Source organism: Ochotona curzoniae, unplaced genomic scaffold (genome assembly GCF_017591425.1).
Source record: "Ochotona curzoniae isolate NIBS_2020 unplaced genomic scaffold, NIBS_Ocur_1.0 contig_883, whole genome shotgun sequence".
Taxonomy (NCBI): domain Eukaryota; kingdom Metazoa; phylum Chordata; class Mammalia; order Lagomorpha; family Ochotonidae; genus Ochotona; species Ochotona curzoniae.
In genome coordinates, this window is record NW_024466599.1 from 18715734 (window position 1) to 18741811 (window position 26078).

General features: G+C 51.1%; 2 protein-coding genes across 2 annotated transcripts; both read left to right on the forward strand.

Moving 5' to 3' along the window:
* Window positions 1-724: 724 nt before the first annotated feature.
* DNAJC5G (DnaJ heat shock protein family (Hsp40) member C5 gamma) lies at window positions 725-3036 on the forward strand. Its single transcript, XM_040993962.1, has 5 exons — window positions 725-837; window positions 1050-1323; window positions 1415-1559; window positions 2350-2417; window positions 2605-3036. The coding sequence occupies exons 1-4, from the start codon at window positions 725-727 to the stop codon at window positions 2394-2396; spliced, it is 579 nt and encodes a 192-aa protein (XP_040849896.1). The 3' UTR covers window positions 2397-2417; window positions 2605-3036.
* A 1598-nt stretch (window positions 3037-4634) lies between these two features.
* TRIM54 (tripartite motif containing 54) lies at window positions 4635-26047 on the forward strand. Its single transcript, XM_040993963.1, has 9 exons — window positions 4635-4802; window positions 20802-20974; window positions 21117-21288; window positions 24195-24290; window positions 24796-25029; window positions 25306-25328; window positions 25432-25556; window positions 25677-25769; window positions 25982-26047. Exons 1-9 carry the CDS (start codon window positions 4635-4637, stop codon window positions 25990-25992), a joined length of 1095 nt encoding a protein of 364 aa, XP_040849897.1. The 3' UTR covers window positions 25993-26047.
* The last annotated feature ends 31 nt before the right edge of the window (window positions 26048-26078 follow it).

The following is a 26078-nucleotide window of genomic DNA, read 5'->3' on the forward strand; positions in this document are numbered from 1 at the left end:
GCAAAATAAGTCCCAGGGCCAACGAAGCCACCACATCACGGGCACTTCCGGTGGCGCCAAAAACGGCCCGCAATGGCGGAGCAGCACGCACGCACAATGGACTGCTAGTAGACCGTGTGAAGTTTCACACCCGGGAGGGTGGAAGGTGTTGAGGATAACCTGGCGTCTGAGAGCTACGACGAAGACAACGAAGACTACGAAGTAAGGGGCCAGGTCTAGTGGGGTCACTGTGCACCCAGCTCCTTGCCTTGGTTCTCCTCCAGGGCCTCCCCTCCACCCTTGGGGAGAGGAGGGACCCTGTCCCCGTTTCCCCAGAAGCGCCTCCCCCTACAACACCCACCCCCAGGCCAACCCCATTGGGCTTTCCTCCCTGGGGAGGACAGTTAGCTGGTGTCCCCAGCCCTGTCCCCTCTATCCTGGGGCTGACTCTGCCCTGGGCTTTTCGACGGGACCCCGGGCTGTTGAGCAAAGCTGACAGCAGTTCCTGACAGACAGCCCGCCCCTCCCCTGGCTTCAGCCTCCTTTTGAGCTCTCTCCTCCCTCAGATGTGGCAGTGTGCCAGAGGATGCTGGGAAGTGGAAGGGAGCCCTGGATGCGGCCCACAGCCTGGGCCCTGGCGTTTTCCCTCCAGTCCTACCGCTGGCAGCTGCTCTTGTCCTGTTGTGGTGTGCTTGCTTATCTTGTGGGACTTCTGCCATGCGCTTCCTCTCCTCTGGCCCAGAACATGTCTCATGTGGACCAGGCGGCCCGCCGGCTGTCCAAGAGAGGCTCCACCCTCTACGCAGTGCTGGAGCTGAAGAAGGGCGCCTCCCCGGAAGAGGTCAAGAGGGCTTACAGGTTCGCACCCAGCCTTCGTGGAACCCTTTTTTGATGCCTTACCTTCTGACCCACTTGTCAATCCCAGCAAGCCTTGGAACCAGATGGGCGCCATCACCCCCTTCCATGTGACATGGATAGGGATGGTGAACTTGGCTTCTTGGACCACATGCCTCAAGCAGGCCTTCTCAGTGGCTAGAGATGTATCCCTGTCATCCACCCTCACCCTCCCTCCATCCCCTCTTACCATCGCCTCCCCACACCACCCGTTTTGGGGGGTTTTGCCTGTGTAGGAGACTGGCCTTGCAGTATCATCCAGACAAGAACCCAGGAGACCCTCAAGCTGCAGAAATATTCAAAGAGATCAATACAGCCCATGCCATCCTGAGTGACCCAAAGAAGCGCAGAATCTATGACCAGCATGGCTCGTTTGGAGTGTATCTCTATGATCACTATGGAGAGGAAGGTGTCAGATACTATTACACAGTGAACAGTTGTTGGTTCAAGGTACATTCTGGGTGCTGGGGTAGGGCAGGGAGGGGAACCTGCACGGTAAAATAGGACAGCAGGGCCGAGGCCGTTGTCCCTCGCCTCTTAGACGCTCATCATCCTCTGTGCCCTGCTCACCTGTTGCTGTTGCTGCTGCTGCTGCTGCTTCTGCTGTGGGGCTCTGAAGCCTCCGCCCGAGGATGTCAGCCGCAGGAAACAGCCAGAGAACGTCCAGACTCAGCCTCCGCGGGCAGGTGAGGCCCCTAGGCAGGTCCCAGCCGAGCTGGGTCGGACAGCAAGGCGGCCAGAGCAGGTGAACCCTGTAATGTGTGTGCCATTAGGACAGTGTCGAAAGAGAAGGTGCATAATGTATTTCTGAGTGTCTTATCCCACACACCTGGAGTTTGAATGTCATGTGGGCTGCACCTGCCTTTTGTTTTTTGCCCAAAAAGATTTATTTATTCTTATTGGAAAGGCAGATTTACAGACAGAAGGAAAGACAAAGATCTTTCACCTGCTGCTCCGTTCCCCAAATGACCACAACGGTCAGAGCTGAGCTAATCTGAAGCCAGAAAACAGGAGTTTCTTCCAGGTCTCCCATGTGGGTTCAGGGTCCCAAGGCTTTGGGCCATCCTCTACTATTTTCCCAGGCCACGAGCAGGGAACCAGATGGGAAGTGGAACAGCCAGGACACAAAACAGTATCTGTATGGGATGCTGTTTTGTGCAAGACGAGGATTTAGCCACTGAGCCATCGCACCAGTGTTCTCTATATATCAATAAAAATTATTTAAAAAGAAAAAGTAAAGAGCAGTAACTGAAGAGAGAGTCAATGATGCAGTTAGAGCATCGATCTACTCAAGAGGAAGATGATAGTTACTCCCACCGCACACAATCTTCAAAGTTGGAATTTAACTGAAGTCCGCACTAGTGCCACCTAGTGGTGTTGTTGAGTAACTGTAAGGGAACCATTTTCTCACTGGTAGACTGAAAACTCGTTACTACATGTTTCTGTGTGTCATTGTACATATAAATTCTGTCATAGGAGCCAGAGGTGGCTTTAAAAGTGATGAAGACTTTGAAGATATTTAACAAGTGATGAAGGAAAATGAGGTATGTAAACTGAAATTAACATGAAAGAAATGAAAAGGCAGATAAACTAACTTCAGGTGAGTTGCCAGTGAAAAATGTATACCCGTATAAACCCCAAGTACTGACCTTATGGATATCAAGTTTGCTTCAAGTCCAGATGACAATCATTCCTTATAGTTAACAAGGTGCCATCTTCTTCTGCCACGAGATGCTGTCACAGTGCACCCTCTGCTGCTTAGTCCCCTGGACACATTGCAAGGAGAGCAAGTACCCTGTCCTGACCCTGACCCTGGTTCCTCTCCCTGTAGGAATCCCTGCTTCCAAAATATTGATGACACCCATCCCAGCCAGGACCCCATCTCTGCTCTTGACAGTGTGACTGGCCATATGTGGTTGCCCAGCTACTCTTCTTTTCCGCTGCCATCTCTCAGAGAACAGCCCTCTCATCGGTGTGTTGGAAAGTCTCCAGCAGTGGTAGAAGATTTTTCTCTGAGGATTCTTCCTCCTGGCCTACCTTGGTGTCCGGTAGATTGATGAGCCACTTGCTAACCAAGTAGGTGGACCCTGCGCTCTAAGCTGCTACGCAGTTAAACCTTCCTTTGCCGTAGCCTCCTTTGCTGCAACTGTGTGGACCAACAACTCCCAGATCAGCCAAGACGTTTATGGGCCGGAGCCAGACTCAGCAACACATCCTGAGTCAACCCAGGAAAGATGTGAGTGCCTTTGTTCCTTGGGGACATTTGTTCCACCTGTGGACTCTCCATGGACTCCAGCCACCAGCCCAGCACCCATTAGCCTCAGCCCTTGGGTGGGCTGAAGTTCAGGCATCGGCACCTGCTCACTCAGTCCTGTGGACGTCATCTTGTACAGGCTGGTTGCCGTGTGCTTTGTTCTTAAACCAGAGCATGAGACACGGTCAGGAAAAGGTAGGACTTTGCCGACTCTTTTCCTGCTCGTGCTTCTCCGTGCTGCCTGTTTCGTGTCCTCTCCACGCCACCTGTTTCCCGTCCACGCAGCGTCAGGGCCTAGGGACTCCTCTAACTTTTTCTCTCTCATCTGGGAGAAAGGTTTAAGACATGCTAGTAAATAAAAGAACTTTCATCAATCCCCGTGCATTGTCTTGGACCCAGAAATGACAGATCAAGAAAGAATCCTACAGAGAAAAAGAGAAAACCAGGACTGTTGTCTGTGGTAACTGTTGTCTGTTGTCTGTGGACTGTCTTGGCTTGCTGGGCCATCGGCAGGGACAAGTGTGGGGCCAGGCAGACACTTCCCAAGCCTTGTGATTGTGCTCTGAGATTTCCCTGGAGACCAACTAGCTCCTCTCAACCCAGCTCAGCGTCTCCCAATTTCCCAACAAACTAAAATTTCCTGGAGTGGCTCCAGTGTTGTGTGGGTGGAGCAGCATCCCACCCTGCCTCAGGAGCACAGCAGCCACCTGCAGCTTCTGTAGCCTCTTTAGGGGGAAGAAAGGGCTGTGCAAGAGCAAAACGTGGCTGGAAGTGTCAGACAAGAGGCCGTCTTCCTCGTGCCCCATTGCGAACCACATGGTCTTGGGGAAGAGGGGTGGAGTCACTGGCTAATCCGAGGAAGAGGAGACTGTTATCAACTCTGTCTCTCTTTAAGGTCTGGTCAGATCTTTCCTGCCACCCTAAACCATGGACTGATTTAGCTCATATTGTTGTCCTGGAAGAAGGACCCGTGCCAGAACTTGGGGCCAGGGGCTCCCAGGAGCCTTCTAGATGCCTGCCTGATATGTTTGCTGGCCCACCTTCCACTGTCGGCAGGGACACCTGCCTGTTCCCGCGTGAGTCAGGGTCACTCGCTCTCGGCGACAGCTGTGGCTCGCCTTACATGAGCTAAATTGGGATCTGGAATGTCATGCCGATGCCCCTCAGCTCCCCACCCCCACAGTGAAGTTTATCTCCTCTCAGGAGCCAGAGACAAACAGCACTGCCCACGGAGTGAGCAGGAGAGGGGGTCCTTTGGGAGGCCAAAGAGGATTTTAGAGAAGGGGAGAGACAGACAGAGCCACAAGTGTCTGGGCAGAATCCAGAGCAGAGAGACAAGAAGCGTCTGGAACCAACTCCCCAAGGGCAAGACAAGCTGTGAGAGGACGGGACAGGAGCTATAGCAGAGCCATTTCCAGAGTGAGCAGGAAGGAGAGGAGCAGCTACAGGCCAGTGGAAGTGAGGAGGGCAGGGTCTAGAGGCCCGGGCAGGCACGACCGCCGAGGGGATGAACTTCACCGTGGGTTTCAAGCCGCTGCTAGGGGATGCACACAGCATGGACAGCCTGGAGAAGCAGCTCCTCTGCCCCATCTGCCTGGAGATGTTCTCCAAGCCGGTGGTCATCCTGCCCTGCCAACACAACCTCTGCCGCAAGTGCGCCAATGACGTCTTCCAGGTTAGTGCTGGGTGTGGGCCAGGCCAGGCTTCCAGAGGAGCCCCAGCAGGTCACGGCTTGAGACCCCAGAAGCCAATAGTCAGAGCACTTCTGGGGGCCCTGTGCTGGGTAGCTGTGGTAGCAGAAGAGGGCAGGAGCTGGGACCCTGCGGATCCCCAGGCAAGCGTGAGTCAGCAGCTGCCCTGCTGGCTAGCGGGGACAGCCTGTCCTGGGGTAGCAGCTGGAACGACCTGAGTGGGAAGGGACAGGTCAGAGCCTGCCCTGGATTCTGCATTCCAGTTTGCAGCTTCAGATTTTGAGAACAGTGTGGAAAGTGAGGAGAAGGAGAGGCACTATGAGATTATGAAACATTGAAAACCGTAACCATTGGACCCAATGCAGTAGCCTAGTAGCTAAAGTCCTTGCCTTGCATGTGCCAGAATCCCATATGGGTGCCAGTTCTAATCCCAGTGGCCCCGCTTCCCTAAATAAATCTTTAAAAAACAAAACAAACAAACAAACAAAAAGTAACCACTGGGAGAAAATTCTATTCTGAAGACAGAACTGTCTCAGAAGGCAAAGTCCAGCAAAGTGGCCTAAGGCAGCCAGGAGATTAGGAACTGTCCATAATGTCGCTTGATGTCGTGACCCCTCCAGACTGCTCAGCATGGGGTCCCCTGCTGGCCCCGTGGGGAGAAGGCAAGGAGAGGTTGTGTCTCCCCACAGACAGATTTTTTTTCCTCGTAGTCACAGGGCAAAGCAGAGTGAGGCAAATTCATGTATCCTGGCTTTGTTGTTGTTGTTAAAGATTTATTTATTTATTTATTGGAATGTCAAATTTACAGAGAGGAGGAGAGACAGAAAGATCTTCCATCCGCTGGTCCACTCCCCAAGTGGCCGTAACAGCCAGAGCTGACCTGATCTGAAACCAGGAGCCAGGAGCTTCTTCTGGGTCTCCTGCGCAGGTGCAAGGTCCTAAGGCTTTAGGCCATCCTTAACTGCTTTCCCAGGCCACAAGCATGGAGCTAGATGGGAAATGGAGCTGCCAGGATTAGAACCGGCACCCATATGGGATCCCAGTGTGATCAAGGTGAGAACTTTAGGCACTAGGCCACCATGCCGGGCCCATTACATTTTATTTTTAATATTGTTTACATAGTTGAGAGGGATGCATGCCCACGTGGGTCTCGGATTAGGGTGGGGACAGTCGGGTATGGAGAAGGTAGGTGGGACACATGTGTCAGTCTTTTTTTTTTTTTCCTCCTGTGTCCTCTGGGGAGGAGGAGGCCTCAGGAGCCGCTCATTGCTGTCAGACCACACCAGCACCGATGGGGGATGGTCCTTTGATGACGCCCTAGAGACCAATAAGGGAAAGAAGGTTCTGAGGGTGTTTCTTGAGTGGTTTCGATAACCCTGAGATGATGTCGGGTTCGTAGCTCCAGGGTTGAGAAAATCTGTCCAAGGTCGTGTGCTGGTCAACAGGGTCCACCTCCGTGCGCTCACAGACCCAGCACCATGCCGCACGCTTGGCCAGAGCAGACGCCGCTTTAGCCACTGGTTTCAAAAGTGTAAGCGATGTATACTTACAAAGGGCTTTCTCGCCCTGTGCCGCTGCTGAAGGCTCTAGTGGTCTACGGATTAGAACAGATCTCTGAGAGTGGGTGGAATGCCACCAGAAAAGACCCTGTGAATGATTAAGAACCTGGGGTGGCCCCGGGCTGGATGGCTGAGCGTACGTGTCAGTGACGTGGTTATCATGAACGAGTGTTCATCTGCAGCACGCATTTGGAGAGAAGGAGATGGACATGGGGGGTTGTTAGCATAACCTTGGGGAAGCTTGTCTGGGGGGACAGAATGGTTTGGCTCCGTCAGACCAACCCGTGCTGCGCCCCAGCACACACCCTGTGTATATGCCACATGCCACCTTTCCTGAGTGCCCAACTGCTCCAGGCCTCTCCTGCCATCCCCCCATTGAGGCCCACTCCCTCCTCCTATTTAAAGTGTCCGTGCCAGCCTTCATGTGTAGCAGAGTCAGTAGTATTTCCACAACTAGGGGCCTGAGTGAGTCTTGTGGGAGAGGCCACGCCATCCCCCATCCCCTCCCCCGCCCCGCCCCGCCCGCACCTTCGCGGTATTTCCTTTGATCTAAGTAGCTCCCTGCGTGTCCATCAGGCCAAGATCCCAAGGAGGAAATGGCAGGCAGATTTTTGCCGTCCTTTCTCATGGGTTTATAGTGAAATCCCCTGAACCTGAAATATGTGAAATCCAAAAGTCCAGGAAGCTCAGTAATGCCTTGTGGTGTCATCGGGCAAAGGGACCCAGGCCTGGACACCACCCAGGGGAGCCAGCAGAGGTCTGAGCTACCGCCTAGGTGGAAGCCAGTCCTCTGTGTCAAGGCACTTCACACTTGTTTGGGTTCCTTCCAGCAAGCTCTAGAATCCTGCCTGGGGACCAGGGCAGCGGAAGATGGTTCAGGTCCAACCCGGTGCAGGGCATTTGGGAGCTGACATGATCCCCTAAGCTTTGGGGTGATTGTGTGGACCCTGCCAAGAGAGGAGCACCAAAGGCTGCTTTCTTCACTGCTCTATTTGGGAGGGCCTGGTGGGAGGTGACCCAGTTCTTCAGCCACACGGAGGTATATACGTCTCAGTACATCTCAGTAGCCCTCCGTCTGAAAGAGGAGCATATTTGGTTTTTTCACACGTTGCCTCCACACTTTGACAACTCTAGGCGTAATCAGATTGTTTTCTAAGTATGGGAACAAGAATAGGGCTTTTGATTCTTCTCTCTTCAGATTCTCTAAGATGAACAGACTCATAGAACATTGCCTAGGAAGGCCGGAGTTACTAACGGTGACAGCAGTGTATCACATTTTCCAAATCTAATCACAGACACTCTCACACAGCAAGGTCTGCGGAAAGTCCATAGGAAACGCACATTATGGAAACCCCGTGCTCGAGTGTCAGCATTCTTCATCCAAAATAAACAATTCCATTTTTCTTTTTTCCCCCCTCTTTTTTTAAAGATTTATTTATTCTTATTGCAAAGTCAGGTATACAGAGAGGAACAGAGACAGAGAGGAAGATCTTCCATCTGATGATTCACTCCCCAAGTGACCACAACAGCCAGTGCTGCGCTGATCCAAAGCCAGGAGCCAGGAACTTCCTCCAGGTCTCCCACACGGGTGCAGGACCCCAAGGCTTTGGGCCGTCCTTGGCTGCTTTCCCAGGCCACAAGCAGGGAGCTGGATGGGAAATGGAGCTGCCGGGGTTAGAACCGGCACCCATATGGAATCCTGGCACATTCAAGCCGAGGACTTTAGCCGCTAGGCCATGGTGCCGGGCCCAATTCCATTTTTCTATGAACTTTCAGAAGCAGCCTCATGCTTGCGTTTTCCAGACAGTATAGGAATCTGCATCATGAAACGTGTAGCTGTCACCCACTGCAGACCCTCAAGTCCCCTTCCCAGGTAGAAGGCACCATTAGCAACTTTCTTAGTTATCCTTAACAGAAGGGTTGCATGAAGCTGTGTGTGTTGGCACCTTCACACACATTCAAACCAGCCTCCCTGGTCTACACCTGCCTTCGTCCACCTGCTCTGCCACTCTCTGTGTTGGCCCTCTGACATAGCTGTACAGTGAGTGCTTCATGGCAATGGTCACACCAGACCGTGTTAACCTGTCACCTAAACCTGTTGGTTGCGCACAAGTGTTCCCTTGTCCTAAAAACTGCTGTGAGAGACGATAAGCAAGATGCTTCAGAAACCATGATTTTATAGGACCAGCTGACCAATCAGGAAGGCAGCTTTGAAAAGTGTAAACACATCATTGAAAGGAGGGAGGGGCTGTGCAATGGCTCACTTGGCTAATCCTCCCCCTTCAAGTGTGAAAATCCCCTATGGGTGCTGGCTTGTGTCCTTGCTGTTCCACTTCCCATCCCTGCTTGTGGCCTGGGAAATCAGCGAGGGATGGCCCAAAGGCTCGGGAACCTGAACCCATGTGAGAGGACAGAAGGAAGCTCCTAGCTTCGGATCAGCTTAGCTCCAGCCGATGCAGCCCTTTGGGGAGTGACCTAGCAGATGGAAGATCTTTCTGTCTCTCCTTTCTGTAAAACTGCCTTTCCAATTAAAAAAAAAAAAATCTTGAACCAGGCATGATAGACTAGTGGCTAAAGTCTTGCTTTGAAGCACCAGGATCCCATATGGGCACCGGTTCTAATCCCAGCAGCCCCACTTCCCAACCAGCTTCCTGCTTATGGCCTAGAAAAGCAGTCAGGGACAGCCAAAGCTTTGGGACCCTGTGACCGAGTGAAGGCAGTTGGCTCCGGGCTTCAGATTGGCTCAGCTCTAACCATTGTGACTGCTTGGGGAGTGAACCTTCAGATGGAAGATCTTCCTCTCTGTCTCTCCTCTCTGTATATATCTGCCTTTCCAATGAAAAAGAAATACTTATTTTTAAAAGCTTTAAAGAACTGTTTAAAAGAGATTGAACAGTATATAGGATTTAAGAACAAATTGCTCATAATTCTAGCTGCCCCCCCAAATTATTTTCATTTTTGCATGCAATTTTCAAACCCTTGTTCCCATGGGTGCTTTTGTATGATTGCTACCACAAGTTACCTACATCTTTTTAGAGCCCAAACATCTCTCTCTCTCTCTCTGTCTCTGAGCTGAGATCAAATAAACCATCAAAACATCACGTTCCCCCCTCCTTAATGTCTCCGTGCCTCTTTCCCCACACTTGCACCCACTCAGCCACCAAGAATTCTGACAAGAAGAAAACTGTTGGTGTGGGAATCTGACACAAACATCTTCCCATGTGTTTCTGTATTTGTAAATTCCCTTCACTCCTAAACTCCTTAAGGCGAGGCTGGGATTATTTTTAGCGCTCCCGTTGACTGGGGACACTTGCCTGTGGGCTGCAGCCTGTTGTGCAGCAGATGGCCAGAGGCTCTGCAAGAAGCTGCTTCAGGAGCAGCTTTTCTGCAAGGTGTCCGAGGAGGAGGGTTCTCCAGCCAGAGCCCATCTCTGTGATGCTCCACCCGACTTGCAGTTCTTGATTGGGTGTGACAGGCGTGCCCCCGCCAGTGAACATCCCCGAGCCTGCCTCGTGCTTTGGGCTGTCTGGCTCCCACAGCCTAGTTCTCTGACACCCTTGTGACTTGCAGAAACTTCTGTCAGGGTTTTCAGAGCCTTCTGTGGGCAAAAAATTGGGGCCACATGGCAACAAATGACTTAGTACTCTTGATTCTTCCGTTCCTACCATTGTCTTCATTGCTTTGGTACAAGTGTGAATCAGGTTGTGCCACCCCTTCCAGCCTGTTTACATATCTGTAGATTCAAAGAGTGTCTTAAACTGGTTTTTAACTTTTATTTTTTTTTAAGATTTATTTTTATTATTTTGTTATTGGAAAGGCGGATATACAGAGAGGAGAGACAGAGAGGAAGATCTTCCATTCAATGATTCACTCCCCAAGTGAGCACAACGGTCGATGCTATGCCAATCCATCCGAAGCCAGGAGCCTCTTCTGGGTCTCCCACGTGGGTGCAGGGTCCCAAAGCTTTGGGCCGTCCTCGACTGCCTTCCCGGGCCACAGGCAGGGAGCTGGAAGGGAAGCAGGGCTGCCGGGATAGAACCGGCGCCCATATGGGATCCTGGGCGTGCAAGGCGAGGACCTTAACCACTGCGCCACCACGCCGGGCCCTTAACTTTTGTTTTTAACTGAGTTTCACCAACTCAAGGAATAGTAGGCTGGATTTCCATGTGGTAAGGGCTTTGATTTTGTTGCCAGTGTCCCGGCCTGGCCCACTCTTCCTGTATCACTCCCCTCTCAGAGCAGGGCTTAGTTTATCATCCACACCACCCCTTTCTTTAAACTATTTAAAAGTAGATTGAGTGAGTGATTTGAAAGGCAGTTATGGAATAAGAAGAAAGAAATGTTCCATCTATTGATTTACTCTTCAAATCAGTGAAACAGCCAGAGCTGAGTCAGGCTGAAGCCAGTAACCTAGTGCTCCACCCTGGCCTCCCATGTGGGTGGAAGGGGCCCAAGCACTTGGGCCAACATCTGTTGCCCTCCCAGACACACTGGCAAGGAACTGAATCAAAAATGGAGCTGCCAGGACTTGAACCAGCACCCATAAGGGATGCAGGCATTGCAGGCAGCAGCTTAGCACACTGCTCCATGATGCTAACCTTACTGTCCTCTGCATCAGGCTCTCCCCTCGGTCCTCGCAGCCACAGCTAACCCCACTCACAGTCCCTTGTACACCCACAGTTTGGCTTTGACCAATAGAAACCCAAGCTTCCTCAACTTGTCTGACCTTCTGAACCCACCTGCCCATAACTCCATCCGTATATTTCCAAGCACCTGGTTCATGGTGCCTACCTAATCCTCCATCCTCATTGGCCTGGACAACAAGCCTGGGGGAGACTCAGCCTCCCCAGATCTGTGTCCCCAGTTAGCATCTCACCAGATAGCCAAGGAAGAAACACCCGGAGAGAAGTGTGGCTCTGTTAAGGTAATTGCACTTTCAGAGCATCTTGCTAGATGGAGTGCTTCTGTCAGCTTCCAAGCAAAATCTCGAAGGAAATAGGGAATGCTGCCACATGGCATGAAAGGACACAGTGCATGGCACGGGTGCCGCCCCAGGGCCCTGCACGTAGGCTAGAAAAACTCATTCCATTTTGTTCTTCACAAGAAAGAGCAGTTGCGCCTGTTCCGTGCCCTGTGTGAACAGTTACTTTTTAGATCAACACTAGGGTTAGTAATATTCCTTTATGTCTGTGTAGTGCTTTATAGCTTATAGGCAATGCAAACATGATTGCATTTGAGTTAGAAAAAAATGAGTGTCACCTCCATCTTACAGGGGAGGACGCAGGAAACAGGGTACAGTGGCATAAAGGAACAAAATGAGCGCCCTCAATCTAGCTGTTCCATTTCCTTCAGCTGTGGAATTTTCTCTATACATCACTCCATTGGCACATGAAATTCCATTTAATGGGACAGTCTCCCTTGTGTAAACGTGAAATGTAAGGAAAAAGAAGACATGTATGTGTACCATAGCGTCAGCCAGTTGTTTCCTATTTGGAAAATGGAAAGATAAGTGGGTGCTGGAGCTGAGGTTTTGCTAACTGGGTTTTAGCTGCGGAGAGCTGCCCTGTGTAGAAACAGTTAGCTGCGAGGGAACACGTGAGATTGCCATCTGTAGCCTAGAGCACACAACTCCTATTTGGGATGAGAAATTTTAGGCACTTACATTCAGGAAAGAGAGAAATGTATTTTTTTGTGCCATGGACCCACTTGTCAGCTATGAAACCTACGCATCTTTTTTTTTTTTTTTTTTTTTTTTTTTACTAACAATTGGTTTTAAAAGCCTGAACCTGAAACCCAGTACATACTTGTGCACAATGTTTTTTATTTTTATTTTTTAAGTTTAGATTTTTTTTCTATCTGGGACCAATGCCATGGCATAGTAGGCTAAACCTCCACCTGTAGGGGCTGGTGTCCCCATATGGGCGCTGATTCAAATCCTGACTGCCCCACTTCCAATCCAGCTCCTTGTTAACGTGCCTGGGAAAGTAGCAGAAGATGGTCTAAGGCCTTGGGCCCTTGCATCCATGTGAGAAACCCAGAAGAAACTCCTGGCTTCCCATTTCTTTCTTTCTTTCTTTCTTTCTTTCCTTTCTTTCTTTCTTTCTTTCTTTCTTTCTTTCTTTCTTTCTTTCTTTCTTTCTTTCTTTCTTTCTTTTTCTTTTTTTTTTAAGATTCATTTTTTTTTTATTGGAAAGCCAGATATACAGAGAGGAGGAGAGACAGAGAGGAAGATCTTCCATCAGATGGTTCTCTCTCCAAGTGAGCACAATGACCAGAGCTGAGCCAATCCGAAGCCCGGAGCCAGGAGCTCTTCCAGGTCTTCCACGGGCGCAGGGTCCCAAAGGCTTTGAGCTGTCCTCAACTGCTATCCCAGGCAACAAGCAGGGAGCTGGATGGGAAGTAGGGCCTCCAGGATTAGAACCGGCGACCATGTGGGATCCCAGTGCATGCAGGGTGAGGACTTTTAACCACTACGCTATCGTGCCAGGCCCAGCTTCCCATTTCTGGCAGCCCAGCTCTGGCAGTTGTGGCTTTCTGGGGAGTAAACCAGTGGATGGAAAATCTGTATGTATGTGTGTGTGTTCTCTCTCTGCATCTGTGTTTCCAATAATCCCCACCTCAGCTTGGGCTGGGCCAGGCTGAACCCATTGACCTGAGCTCAATCTAAGTCTGGCACATGGGTGGCAGGGAGTCAGCCACTTCAGCCATCACTGCTGCCTCCTCGGGTATGCATCGGTAGGAACCTGGAATCAGGAGTGGAGCCAAGACAAACCTGGTGCTCGGACATGAGGTTACGATCTCAAGTCATGTCTTACGTGCTACGTAAAACGCCGATCCCTAAAGTTTTAGGGACAGAGAGGCAGAGCTCCCATCTTCTGGTAACCCCCCAAATACAACAGCCAAGCCAGGTCAGAGCCTAAAGTCTGGAAATCTACCCAAGTCTCCTGCATGGCCTTCAGGGACGCACCTGCTGCGTTCCCAGGCCTGCACTAGCTCGGATCAGAAGATGGAGCTGGGACTCAAACTCAGACACTGTGACGTGGGACGTGGATGCCTTCCCATCACCCAACCCCGATTCTCTGGTTTCTCTTCAGATCAAATCTTTCCCTTTTACTAAAGATTTCCGTGGAGAAGGCCCTATCCCAGAATGATGCTTTTATGTATATAAAACATAGCATACACAATTGAAAAACATATGTCATCCAAATTTGGCACGCATTCTCAGTAGGTTTGTGATGTTGTTCTCAAGAGGAAAATTGCTTCTTGAAAGGGAGCAAATGGGCCCAGTGCAGTGGCCTAGCGGCTAAAGTCCTTGCCTTGCACGTGCTGGGATCCCAGTTATGGGCTTCAGTTTGTATCCTGGAGCCCCCGCTTCCCATCCAGCTCCCTGATTGTGGTCTGGGAAAGCAGCAGTCGAGGACGGCCCAAAGCCTTGGGACCCTGCGCCCGCTGGGAGACCCAGAAGAAGTTCCTGGCTCCTGGCTTGAGATTGGCTCAGCTCTGGCCATTGCGATCACTTAGGGAATGAATCAACAGACAGAAGATCTTTCTCTCTCTCCTTTTCTCTGTACATCTGACTTTCCATAAATAAATAAATAAATCTTTTTTTTAAAAAGGGAGCAGAAAAATCTTTGTCACTGTAGAAGGCGTAAGTGTGCCTCTCATACATAAAGAGCTAGGCGGTGTCTGGTATCAGCGTTTACCGGGGAATGTCTCTGCTCACCCAGGGAGAGGGCAGGCAGCACTCCTGAGGAAGAGCTTGGGGAACAGTGGGGTGCAACTGCCCAAATGTTTAGAGCATGTCTGATACAGTAAAACGGGTTTGTGGCTCACACCGTAAGCGGTGAACTGGAGCAGCAGCGGGCCTAATGAGTTCTGTCCCGCAGAAACAGTGGCAGGTGTGACTTTTTCTGGCGGGCGGGGGGGGGGGGTTTCCTGCCCGCAACTGTAATGTGACAGGAAAACAGCTGTCATTGCTGTTAGTGACAGGGCTGCAGGTGCCACCAAAGCGACCGCCCCGTGTTGTTGAGGCAAGCGTGCGATCTCTTGTAGGAGAGCGCCCCGCACCCCGGCCACAACAGTACTGTGTCCGTGGATATCTTTGGATTCTACGGCCCCTGGTTAGGAATTCCTGCCTCCGAGGCACCCGACCTTGCTAAGCACTGTCGCCTTGTGACATCAGCATCCTCTTTGGCTCGTTCCTCCACCCAACGCCAGTATGCAGGTGATTGGCTGGTCTTTCCAGGGTAGCACCTGCCGCTGACAAGAGGAGCGAGGCCCTGTGACTTGCACAGACCCTGGTCCTGGCTTCCCAGCTAGTCTTGGCCCGTTCTCTCATCGCTCCCGCTCTCCACCTCTCCTGTTAGGTTAGAGGCCAACGGAAGTGAATTCAGAGCCTTACCCCTGGAATCAAAGCCACCTGTGATAAAGCCCACCATCCTTGCTCCCCTCATTTCCCTGTTTTGCCACCTACACTTCTAGTATATGTGCTGCCAAAGCGAGCCCAATCACCTACACTTCTATAGTCTCCTGACGCTTTATGGCTTGCTGTCTTCTACCTTTGATCTGCCCTGACTTCAAGTCCACCTGCAATGCTACCTTCTTGTACCTGTCCTCCCTTCAATTAACATAGTTCACGGCTCTCTAGGTAATGTGTGTCTGATGGCTGGTACTTTATCGTGGCACTCTAGCGCCCCCTTTCTTTCATGTCAGGACTGGGCATTTCATTAGTAAACTGAATTTTTTCCCCCTCAAAGCCCCAAAGTCATTGTAGCTAACTCAGAAATTATTTGGGGATTTGATGGTATAGCATTTAAGACTTGGATTACAGTGCTGGGATCCCAGATGGGCATCTGTTAGAGTCCCAGCTAATCTGTTTCAATTCAGTTCCCCTACTAATACACCTGGGAAAATAGCAAGTGCTTGGGCTCCTGTACCCAGGTGGGAGGCCCAGAACAAGCTCCTGGTTCCTACTTCTGGCTTGGCAAAGCCCTGAATGTTGTGAACATCTGGGGAGAGAACCAATGTGTGGAAGATATCTCCCTTGCTCTTTGTAACCCTTTCAGATAAATAAATAATCTGATCCTTTTTTTTCCTAATTAATGGGAATAGGGCCTGGTGCAATAGCCTAGTGGCTATATCCTTGCCTTGTATCTGCCAAGATCCCATATGGCACCAATTCATGTCCCGGATGCTCCACTTCCCATCCAGCTCCCTGCTTGTTGCCTAGGATAGCAGTCAAGGACGGCCCAAAGCCTTAGGACCCTGCACCCACATGGGAGACCTGGAGGAAGCTTCTGGCTCCTAGCTTCAAGTTATCTCAGCTCAGGCAATTGTGGTTACATAGGGAGTGAACCAGTGGATGGAAGATTTTTCTCTCCGTCTCTCCTTCTCTCTGTAGATTTGACTTTTCAGTAAAAATAAATCTTAAAAAATTTGAAAACACTGTTAAAGATAGAAGAATCATAGCTTTTGTATCTCATTTAGTATCCCTTCTACTATTATATATCTATGTGTCTGCCGACACAAAAGGAGCAATTTGTATTGTTTATTCTAATTGTAGACTGGCACAAACGTATTATGTAAGCTTAAATTCCCAGATAATACTGATCGTGGAATGAATAAATCCCCCATAATTCCACTCCCTGAGACACAAATGTTGTCAACAGGGAGTGTATGGTCTGCCACTAAAAAAAAAAAAAAAAGATTATATTGTACACATGTGTTATCAAAGTTGGTATTAAGTATATTCTCAAATTACTTTTTCCACTTAACAAGTTACTAACATTTCTTATTTAAAATTGTATTTATTTTTGGAATAGCAGAGTACACAGAGATAGGGAGAAACAGAGATCTTCCATCTGTTACTTCATTCCCCAAATGGCCACAGCAGCCAGAGCCTGGCTGGCCTGAAGCCGGGAGCTTCTTCTGGGTCTCCCATGTGGGTGCAGGATCCTTCGCTACTTCCCCAAGTGTGTTGGCAGGGAGCTGGATCGGAGGTGGAGCAGCCAGGATTCAAAGCAGTGCCCACCTGAATGCCAGTGCTGCAGGCCGCGCTTCACCACGCTACACCACAGCACCACCCCAAGGTATTGATAGTTCTCCATGATAGCGCATGTTTACCGATCTCAATCTTTTAGTTATTGCTTTAATTAATTCATTTTCTTTTTCTAAAGACAGTGAGTGAGTGAGAGAGGGAGAAGTTGAGACAATGAGAGAAAGAACAGGCTGCCTGCTGTTGGTTAACTCCCCAACCCTGAAGTGCCCAGGAGCCAGGAACTGGATCCTGGGACTGGATCCTGGGTTCTTCTGTGCTGGCAGGGAGCAGCTGTCACTCACAGGATCTGTGTCAACAGGAAAGTGAGGGTGGAGCCGGGACTCCGTCTGAGGCACTGGGATGGGGTGAGGTTCTCCTGAGCAGCAGTTTAATGCCTGTCCCTACCCCAGTGTTAATGAACAGTGTCCGTGGGGTAGATTACCACTATTCACTAATCAGTCTGTAACAGGATGTTTCTGCTTCATTCCAAGTAGTAAGAACATCTTTTTTTTTTTTTCATGAATTTTGGTGTATAAATCTTTGGGCTTTGTCATTTGGGCAAGATTCCCAAGTGAAATTATCAGATCATCTTTCTCATCCCCGTCTTCATACCATCTTGCTTCAGCTTGTTTTGTACTTCTTAAGTGTCACAAGTGACAGTTCTGTGTGGTGGAAGAGGAGAAAGTATAAGTAGTTTGAAGAGAAGCCACAGATAAGCCAGCATGGGGTACAACGAATCTGCTCTTCTGTGTATACTCCAGGCTGTTTCAGAGACGGGGATTTCAGGAACTGCCTATGCCCGCTAGGAAGAGGGCGCTCCAGGGATGGTTAGCAGGTGCACCCCAGGGGAGGTGAGGTACTGGGTGGCAGGCGACAGGTGTGAGCTGAGAAGGTGGCTGCAGGAGCCACCAACTCCCTCCCTGCCTGTGGGGCAGCTGCTCAGGGTGTCTGGAATGCTTGCCACGAATCTTTCTCTAAAAATTCAGAGGCCTGAGGGAAAGGAGGCTCAGAGAGGGAGAGAGAGGAGGCGAGAGGACGGAAGGAGGGAGGGGGAGAGACTCACCGAGCAGCACTGAGCACATCCACAGCCTTCTTACAGTGCCATCCCCTGCTCTTGCTGCATTACACACCGCACACAGAGCTGGTGCCAAGAAAGAGCAACATGTTCACCTACGTGTGCAGCTGATGCTCGCACTCAGTATGTGCCCAGCACGTGCAGAAGGTTTGGGACAGCCGACTGATGAACTCCACAGAAGAGGGAGTCCAGGCAGTGTGATCATAAACACTCCAGGCTTCATTCTCTCCCCACCTTCCGGATTTTTGCCATAGCTGTGTGCCTGTACCTGTACTATGACTTAATGTTGGCATTTAAAAAAAATAGATTTATTTTTATTTAAAAGGCAGAGTTACAGAGAGAAAGCGAGATCTTCCCAACATTGGTTCACTCCTCAAATGGCTTTTTTAAAGGTTTATTTGTTTTTATTGGAAAGACAAATTTACCCCCAGAGAAGGCAAGACAGAAAGATCCTCCATCCACTGGTTCATTCTCAAATGGCCGCAATGGCCAGAGCTGAGCCAATCCGAAGCCAGGATCCAGGAACTTCTTCTGGGCCTCCTACACAGGTGCAGGGTCCCAAGGATCTCATGCAGGGTGAGGATTTAGCCACTGAGCCATCACTCCAGACCAAGATGGAAGATCTTTTTCCCTCTGTAAAAATCTGCTTTTCTAGGCCCAGTGGCCTGACATCCCATCCAGCTCGCTGCTCGTGGCCAGGAAAGGCAGTTGAAGATGGCCCAAAGCCTTGGGACCCTGCACCTGCATGGGAGACCTGGAAGAAGCTCCTGGCTCCTGGCTTCAAATCGGCTCAGCTCCAGCCATTGTGGCCACTTAGGGAGTGAATCAGCGGGTGGAGGATCTTCCTCTTTGTCTCTCCTTTTCTCTGTACATCTGATTTTCCAATAAAAATAAAATGAATCTTTGAAAAAAAAACCTGCTTTTCCAATAAAAATAAATCTTGGGGGGGAAAAAAAGAGTCCAAGGATCATAGAGCAGAGAGCTGTCCCGCCACCATTCAATTCCTTGGTATTTAATTCTGAGGACAGATGCATGCACACAGCCAGGGACACACTCAACGGAATTTGTTCCAGCTTTATGGTGGCCTAAAGAGCTAACTTCTCAGGAGTCCCCGGTCATCCTGAGGAAAATGTAGTATTGACAGCACATGCCCAGGCTCACGCATGGTAAGCTTCCCTTCACGGTGGGGCCGTGCTGCCTGCCAGCTACCAAAGGGTCTGACCGGATGTGACATGGTTGTCCACCATGCATGAGGTAGAGCTGCCATGCCCACATAAAAGTTCCTTCCAAGCCAGCACTGTTTCGGCTCTGAGTTGGAATCCTGCTGTAGGAAACACACGTCAGCAGACGCAAAGACAATGACTGTTTCCTTGGCTCCAGAGGGTGATCTTCCAGCTGGTTGGGCTCAGGGTGGAGAAACAGGGGCTTGGGGGAGGTTAGCATTTGCTTTACTGTCCCACTGTGTGTAGGCCAGGCAGGCAGGCCAAAGCTGCCTACTCACTGAGAGCTCAGCTTTCATCTTGTCACAGTCCTCCACCTGTGCCTGCCACCTGCAAGGAGCTGTTTCAACTGGAGCCTCTCCTGTCACTCAAGCCAGGTGGAAGGAGAAAGGAAAGGGGAAGCAGAAGGCCTGGCCCACCCACTAGAGGAACTTTCTGGAAAGGGTACAAAGTATTGCTAGGTACATCCCAGGACACAGCCCTCTGGGTCATATCCAGCTGTGTAAGGCTGGGATGTTTGGTCTTGCCAAGACCCAGCGGTTCTGTGACTGAAGAGGGAGAAGGGGTGAGCTTTGGGGAGCCGTCAGCCATCTCTGCCCTCCTTTGCCTCTGCTTCTTGCCAGCTCCCTCTTGTCAAAGCTTCCAACCCCTCATCTTTTCCAGGGTGGCTATGACCTTAGCCCAAATGCACGGGTCTGCAGGATAGTCAGCTGAGTCCCCACAGAAAGAACATGTGGTTAGAGATGTCTGGGTCACGTGGTCACTTCCACAGCTCTGAGGCTGTCTCCTGGGGTCTGGAGCTGGAGCAGGTGGGAGGAGCTGATGACTCCCCTGGACATCATGCTGAGCCTACCCCACCACTACCCACATTGTGCTGTACGTGATGATCTGCCAGGTGTGAGGATGGGGCTGCAAGCTTGCTCCTACCTTGAGTCTAGAGCCTAGACATTCCTTGGCACAGTCAGTATTTAATCAGCCAATCCTGTCCATAATTTCTCAGAGAGTGAATGCTGCCCTAGCTGAGCTAGGCTGATCTGAAACCAGGAGCCAGATACCTCCTCTAGGTCTCCCATGTGGGTGTGGGGTTCCAAGGCTTTGGGCCATCTTCTCCTGCTTGCCCAGGCCACAAGCTGGGAGCTGGATGGGAAGTGGGGCCGCAGGGATTAGAACCGGCATCCATATTGGATCCTGGCTCAGAAGGATTTTAACCACTAGGTTACCATGTGCCAGGTGCCAACCTTTTTTTTTTTAAGATTTATCTTTATTATTTTTTTATTGGAAAGGCTGATATACAGAGAGGAGAGACAGAGAGGAAGATCTTCCGTCCAATGATTCACTCCCCAAGTGAGCGCAACGGCCGATACTATGCCGATCCAAAGCCAGGAGCCTCTTCCAGGTCTCCCACGCAGGTGCAGAGTCCCAAAGCTTTGGGCCGTCCTCGACTGCTTTCCCGGGCCACTGGCAGGGAGCTGGAAGGGAAGCAGGGCTGCCGGGATAGAACCAGTGCCCATAGGGGATCCCGGGCGTGCAAGGCGAGGACCTTAACCACTGTACCACTGTGCCGAGCCCGCCAATTTTTTTTTTTTTTTTTTTAAAGCAAGCATTAGGCGCCCCCAGCAAGCCAGGATAGACTCCCAGTGCCTGCAGTGATTTCCCAGATATCCCCAACCAGCTGTGGTTTCTGTTTTGTGCTGCTGCCCAGGGCTACAGAGAATCTTCCCCCCAGATGCAGCCCTTGACGTTCCCAGACTTGGGGAGAGAGCTGGACTGAGTCCTTCTCCTGCCCCATCCTTCCTGTGGGGACCAGCCTCTCCCCAGTGCTCCCAGCTGGAGCCCTCTGTAAAGGCCCCACTGAGGCTAGGTCTTGGTTGAAGCTAGGATGTGGACAGAGACACGCAGGAGCTGGGCTGACCAAGCTGGCGACGAGGTAGGGACCAGAGCACCATGGCCGCCCACCTGAGGTGGATGCCTAGCCCTTCAAGAGCTCATGCTTCCTCCCCTACCACCCTGCCCCTAACCATTCTCCCCCTGTTCCTCTCAGCTCTCTCGTGGCCCTGCTGTGTCCTGAATCACATTGTCACCCATCCGTACAGGCCTCCAACCCTCTGTGGCAGTCCCGGGGCTCCACCACCGTATCCTCGGGAGGCCGCTTCCGCTGCCCGTCCTGCAGACATGAGGTGGTCCTGGACCGACACGGGGTCTACGGCCTGCAGCGGAACCTGCTGGTGGAGAACATCATTGACATCTACAAGCAGGAGTCCTCACGGTGAGTGCTCAGCCCCCTCTACCCCAACTTTGCCCCTCAGCAAAGTTGCTCACCTGCCCAGTCAAGCACCCATGGCACTGGTCAGGGCCCTTCTCGCTCCATCGACTCTCACCCTCCCTGCCTCTCTGTCCCTGCTCTCTAGGCCACTGCACTCCAAGGCTGAACAGCATCTCATGTGTGAGGAGCATGAGGAAGAGAAGATCAATATCTACTGCTTGAGCTGTGAGGTGCCCACCTGCTCGCTTTGCAAGGTCTTTGGGGCCCACAAGGACTGCGAGGTGGCTCCACTGCCTGCCATTTACAAACGTCAGAAGGTACCAGGGAAGGAAGGAGGGAGTGGCAAGGGTGTGGTACCCAGACAGGATCAGCCTCTTAATAATACTTGGCTTTGTTTACTTTCATTTCATTTGAAAGGCTAGAAAACAAGGGTCTTCCATCTTCTGGGTCACTCTCCAAATGTCTGTGATGCCTGTGGTTGGGCTGGGCTGAAGCCTGGAACTCAATCCAGGTGTCTTACATAGGTGGCAGGGACCCTCATACTTGCCTCATCAACTGCTGCCTCTCGTGTGAGCGTCAGCCAGAAGCTGGAGTTGGCAGCAGATGGGACTGAGCATCCCAAGCAGCGTCTTTGTTCTTCCCAAAGTTTTCTCCTTCACCTGGGTTTAAAGTGAAAAATCGGAGATGGTGCTATGGCACAGTGGGTTTTACTGCTGCCTACAGTATTGGCATCCCATCCCATAAGACTACCAGTTTGAGTCCTAGGTACCCCACTTTCCATCTAGCTCCCTATTAATATGCCTGGGAAAGTAGTGGAGGATGGCTCAAGTGCTTGGGTCCCTACACCTACATGGAGAGCTGGAAAAAGCTCCTGGCTCCTGAGAAGGCAGGAGAAGATGAACCCAGTACTCCTGTGTCCACTTGGGAGATCTGGATAAATTCCTGGTGCCTGAGGGGAAGGCTTTGTCTTCTATGCTATGTTGCCAGTCCCCAAAAAGAAATTTTCCTTTTATAATGTTAAAGTTATACTGGCTGGAACAGAGGAAATAAAATGAATCTCTGAGTATGGGTGGGGTGGGAGAAGAGTAAGCTGAGCATTTCCCAGAGGACCAAACCAGGCAATAAACAGTGATGTGGTGAGAAATGATTATACATCCAGGGCCTGGCACACTGGCTCAATTAGCTAATCTTCTACCTACAAGTGCTGGAATCCCATATGGGCACTGGTTTGGATCTGACTGCTGCAGCCATTTAGGGAGTGAAGCAGTGGGTGGAAGTTTCTTTCCAATGAAAATAAATAAATATGTAAAAGCAAAGGCAACTATACTTCCAAGCCTATAAAACCTGGGAAACATATATTTAACACTGCCAAGACTCCTGGAGTGCCAGGAACCATCTGGCCTTTCCTTTCTCAATGACTCTTTTGAAGATTTCTTTGAATTTGACAAAGTAATAGAGAGAGAGAGCGAGCAATCATCCACCTACTGGTTCACTCTCCCAAATGGCTCCAACAGTTAAAGTTGGTCCAGGTCAAAGTCAGGATCCAGGAGCTTCATTCAGGCTCCCACACGGCTAGCAGGAGCCCAAGCACTCGGTCCACCATCTGCTGCCTTGCCAGGCACATTAGCAGGGCATTGGATCAGACACAGAGCAGTAGAATTTGAACCCAGAGCCTGGGACATGGAGTTACAAGTGTTAGCGTAACCTATTATGCCACAACTCTGCCCCAACCACTTGGCTTTTGACAGAGCAAATGCAAATTCTTCCTGGAGGAAAATGCCCTTCATTTAGGCCCTTGCATTTACCTTATCAACCGAATATTAGCTCATAATAGAAGACACACAAAGCAAGGTATTCTATGAGTGAAGTTAATATAAACAAAAACTACAGATTTGCAATTTCCAAGGAATTATTGGGCATTATTGTTTAAGGATAAGTTTGTTTTTAAAAGACTATATATTTTTATTTATCTGAAAGAGAGAAAGAAAGCTTTCGTTCTCTGGTTCACTCCTGAAATGCCCACAGTGGCCCAGATGGGGTTGGGCCAAAGTGGAAGTCTCCCACGTGTATGGCAGACACTCAGTTACTTAAACCATCACCTGCTGGTTTTAGCATGTGGATTAGCAGGTTGCTGGATCAGAAGAGTAACTGATGGAAATTAAACCAGGCACTCCCTTAAGGGATACAGGCATTTTTAGCTTAACCACTACATTACAATGCCTTCCCTGGAATTACTGAAGAATAAAAACTTACTATGAATAAAATGCCTTCATAAACATGGAGTAAAAAAACAAGCCATAACAGAGTGCCAAACATTACCTTGTGTAAGACTTACTTATTTATTTATTTGAAAGTCAGGTTACAGAGACAGAGATTTCCTCCATCTGCTGGTTTACGCTGCAGATGGTTGCAATCGCCAGGACTGGGTCAGGCCAAAACTAGGAGCCAGGAGCCTCTTTTGGGCCTTCCACATGGATGGCAGGTGCTCAAGCACATGGGTCATCTTGTACTGCTTTTCCCCAGTACATTAACAACTGGATTGGAAGTGGAACAGCTTGGACTTGTGTCAGCAGCCATCAGGGGTGCTGGTGTTACAGGCAGCAGCTTTACCAGCTATGCCACAATGCTGGCTCCTGACCATGCATTTTGGACAAAGAGCCAAATAAAGTTTTTAAAAATAGAAACACACACAAAAGAAAGAAATAGAACTACAATTGTTGGAATAGAACAGTCAATTAAATGACAGTTTTTGTTTTTATCCTGGAGACAATTAGTAAGTAGAACACAAGGACTGAGAAAAGCAGGATGCAGCCCTGGGAGATGAAAGGCTGAGAAAGAGAAGAGGTTAACCAGACTCCCTGACTCTGAGAACAGGGCGAACAGGGCCTGGAGAAGAGTCAGTACTATCTGAATGATAACCCTGAGAATTTTCCAGAACTGATGGAAGATATGAATCTACAGATGAAGCATCTAGCCCAATGGCCAGCCTCAGGGGGCCATTTGGAGAATGCCGGTCCCTTCAAATGATATACTTCCAGAACTCATAGAACACACATCCACACTCCTCAGATGGCTCTAATCCTTCTAGCTCTTTGTGGATGCCCTGATGGAGGGCTGAGGGGGAAGGAGCATATTTTTCCAGTGCAGTGCTGGCTGGGGTGGGATGGGAGCAGCTCCTGGGCTGGACCCTCCAGTCCTAAGCTCTAGCCTGTGTGTGCATCAGAGTGAGCTCAGTGATGGCATCGCGATGCTGGTGGCAGGCAACGACCGGGTGCAAGCTGTGATCACACAGATGGAGGAGGTGTGCCAGACCATCGAGGTGAGCCTGGGCTAGCAGGTGGCCAAGCAGGGAGGTGGGGAGGTGTATACTGGCTGGCCTGGCCACCCTGGACCTCAGAGTGCTTGCTGCTCCTGTCTGAACTCTGGCCTCCTGCAAATAGTGAGATATGCTTCACCAGGCTGCTAGGTCTGCATTCCAGCTCAACTGCTTGCTAATTCTGTGCCTTTGGCCCAGTGTCTAATTTCTCTGAGCTTTGGTGCTTGGTGGTGATGGTGATGACACAGCAGCCAGCTCACAGGGTCTTCCTGAGAACTCAATGGAACAACACAAAGAGAACCCAGGGCCAAGGACACAGATGGCTGCGGGTCTAAAATATCTCTTGTCAGAAAGGCCAGGGGCTGGATTCTGGCAGGGTATGACCTTGCTTGTAACCCCCTGCACCTTGCTTTCTCACCTCCCCGCCAGTCCCATCAAATGTGGGGCAGAGGTGAGCATTCTAGCTCTCCCAGACTAGCTGTACTCATCTAGGCCTTGGGTCTCTTAGGACAACAGCCGAAGGCAGAAGCAGTTGTTAAATCAGAGGTTTGAGAGTTTGTGCGCTGTGCTGGAGGAGCGCAAGGGCGAGCTGCTGCAGGCGCTGGCGCGCGAGCAAGAGGAGAAGCTGCAGCAGGTCCGTGGCCTCATCCGGCAGTACGGAGACCACTTGGAGGCCTCGAGCAAGCTGGTGGAGTTGGCCATCCAGTCCATGGAGGAGCCGCAGATGGCGCTCTACCTCCAGGTGGGCGCGACCTTGGCCCCGGGTTCCAGGGTTGTCTGTTGCCCTATGACCTTGGGCAAGCCCCACCCCCCACCTCCCCACCCTACTCCCACCCCCCCACCTCCCCACCCTACCGCCACTCCGCCACCCCACAACCCCCCACCCCACAACCCCCAGCTCCTTTTCTCCCAAAAGAAAGGTGTGACTTGCAGGCCCGTTTAGGGGCCCTGGAGCGGGCTTTGCCCGAGGCTGTGGTCCCGATCCGATCTGACTCGCACCCTTTTCTCTCCCCTGCAGCAAGCCAAGGAGCTGATCAATAAGTGAGTAGGCAGAGCGGGAAGGGGCAGCCAAAGGGCCGTGGGCTCCAAGGTTCGAGGGTGTGGGAGCGTTGCCAGCCAGCTGAGTCGTCACGGCTCCCCACAGGGTCGGGGCGATGTCCAAGGTGGAGCTGGCAAGTCGGCCAGAGCCGGGCTACGAGAGTATGGACCAGTTCACGGTGAGCGTGGAGCATGTGGCTGAAATGCTGAGGACCATCGACTTCCAGCCAGGTGAGGGAATGAGTACTGGCCGGGGTGGGGGTAGGCACCCTGGCAGTCAGACCCACGGCGCTGGGGGGAGGGGGCTGGCAAGACCCGGCCGCCACCTCACAGGGCCTTCCGTGGGTCCAGGTGCTGCCGGGGAGGAAGACGACGAAGAGGTGGTGTTGGACGGGGATGAAGGCACCGGTGTAGGGCCAGATGAGCGGCAGGACGCGCCGGAAGGTGAGTGCCCCCACGCCCTTTGAATGCCACCCATCCCGAGCCACAAAGGAGAGACCCAAGTATCCAAGTGCATTTTCTTACTCACCGCTGGCCGCTCCCGGCGGCTTGGGGGCTCCATGCGGGTGGGCAAAGCGAGGAGAAACGCACATGGCTGGGGAACCGGAGTGGGTGACTGGGGCACCAGCTCACACAGCTGTCTCTCGCGAGCACAGGCCCACACTGAGCCGGCTCGCAGTGGAGAGTCTGCAACCCCCCACCGGTGTGGTGGGAGATCTGCGCAGCGGTGACCGCACCCCCAGCTTGGCACTA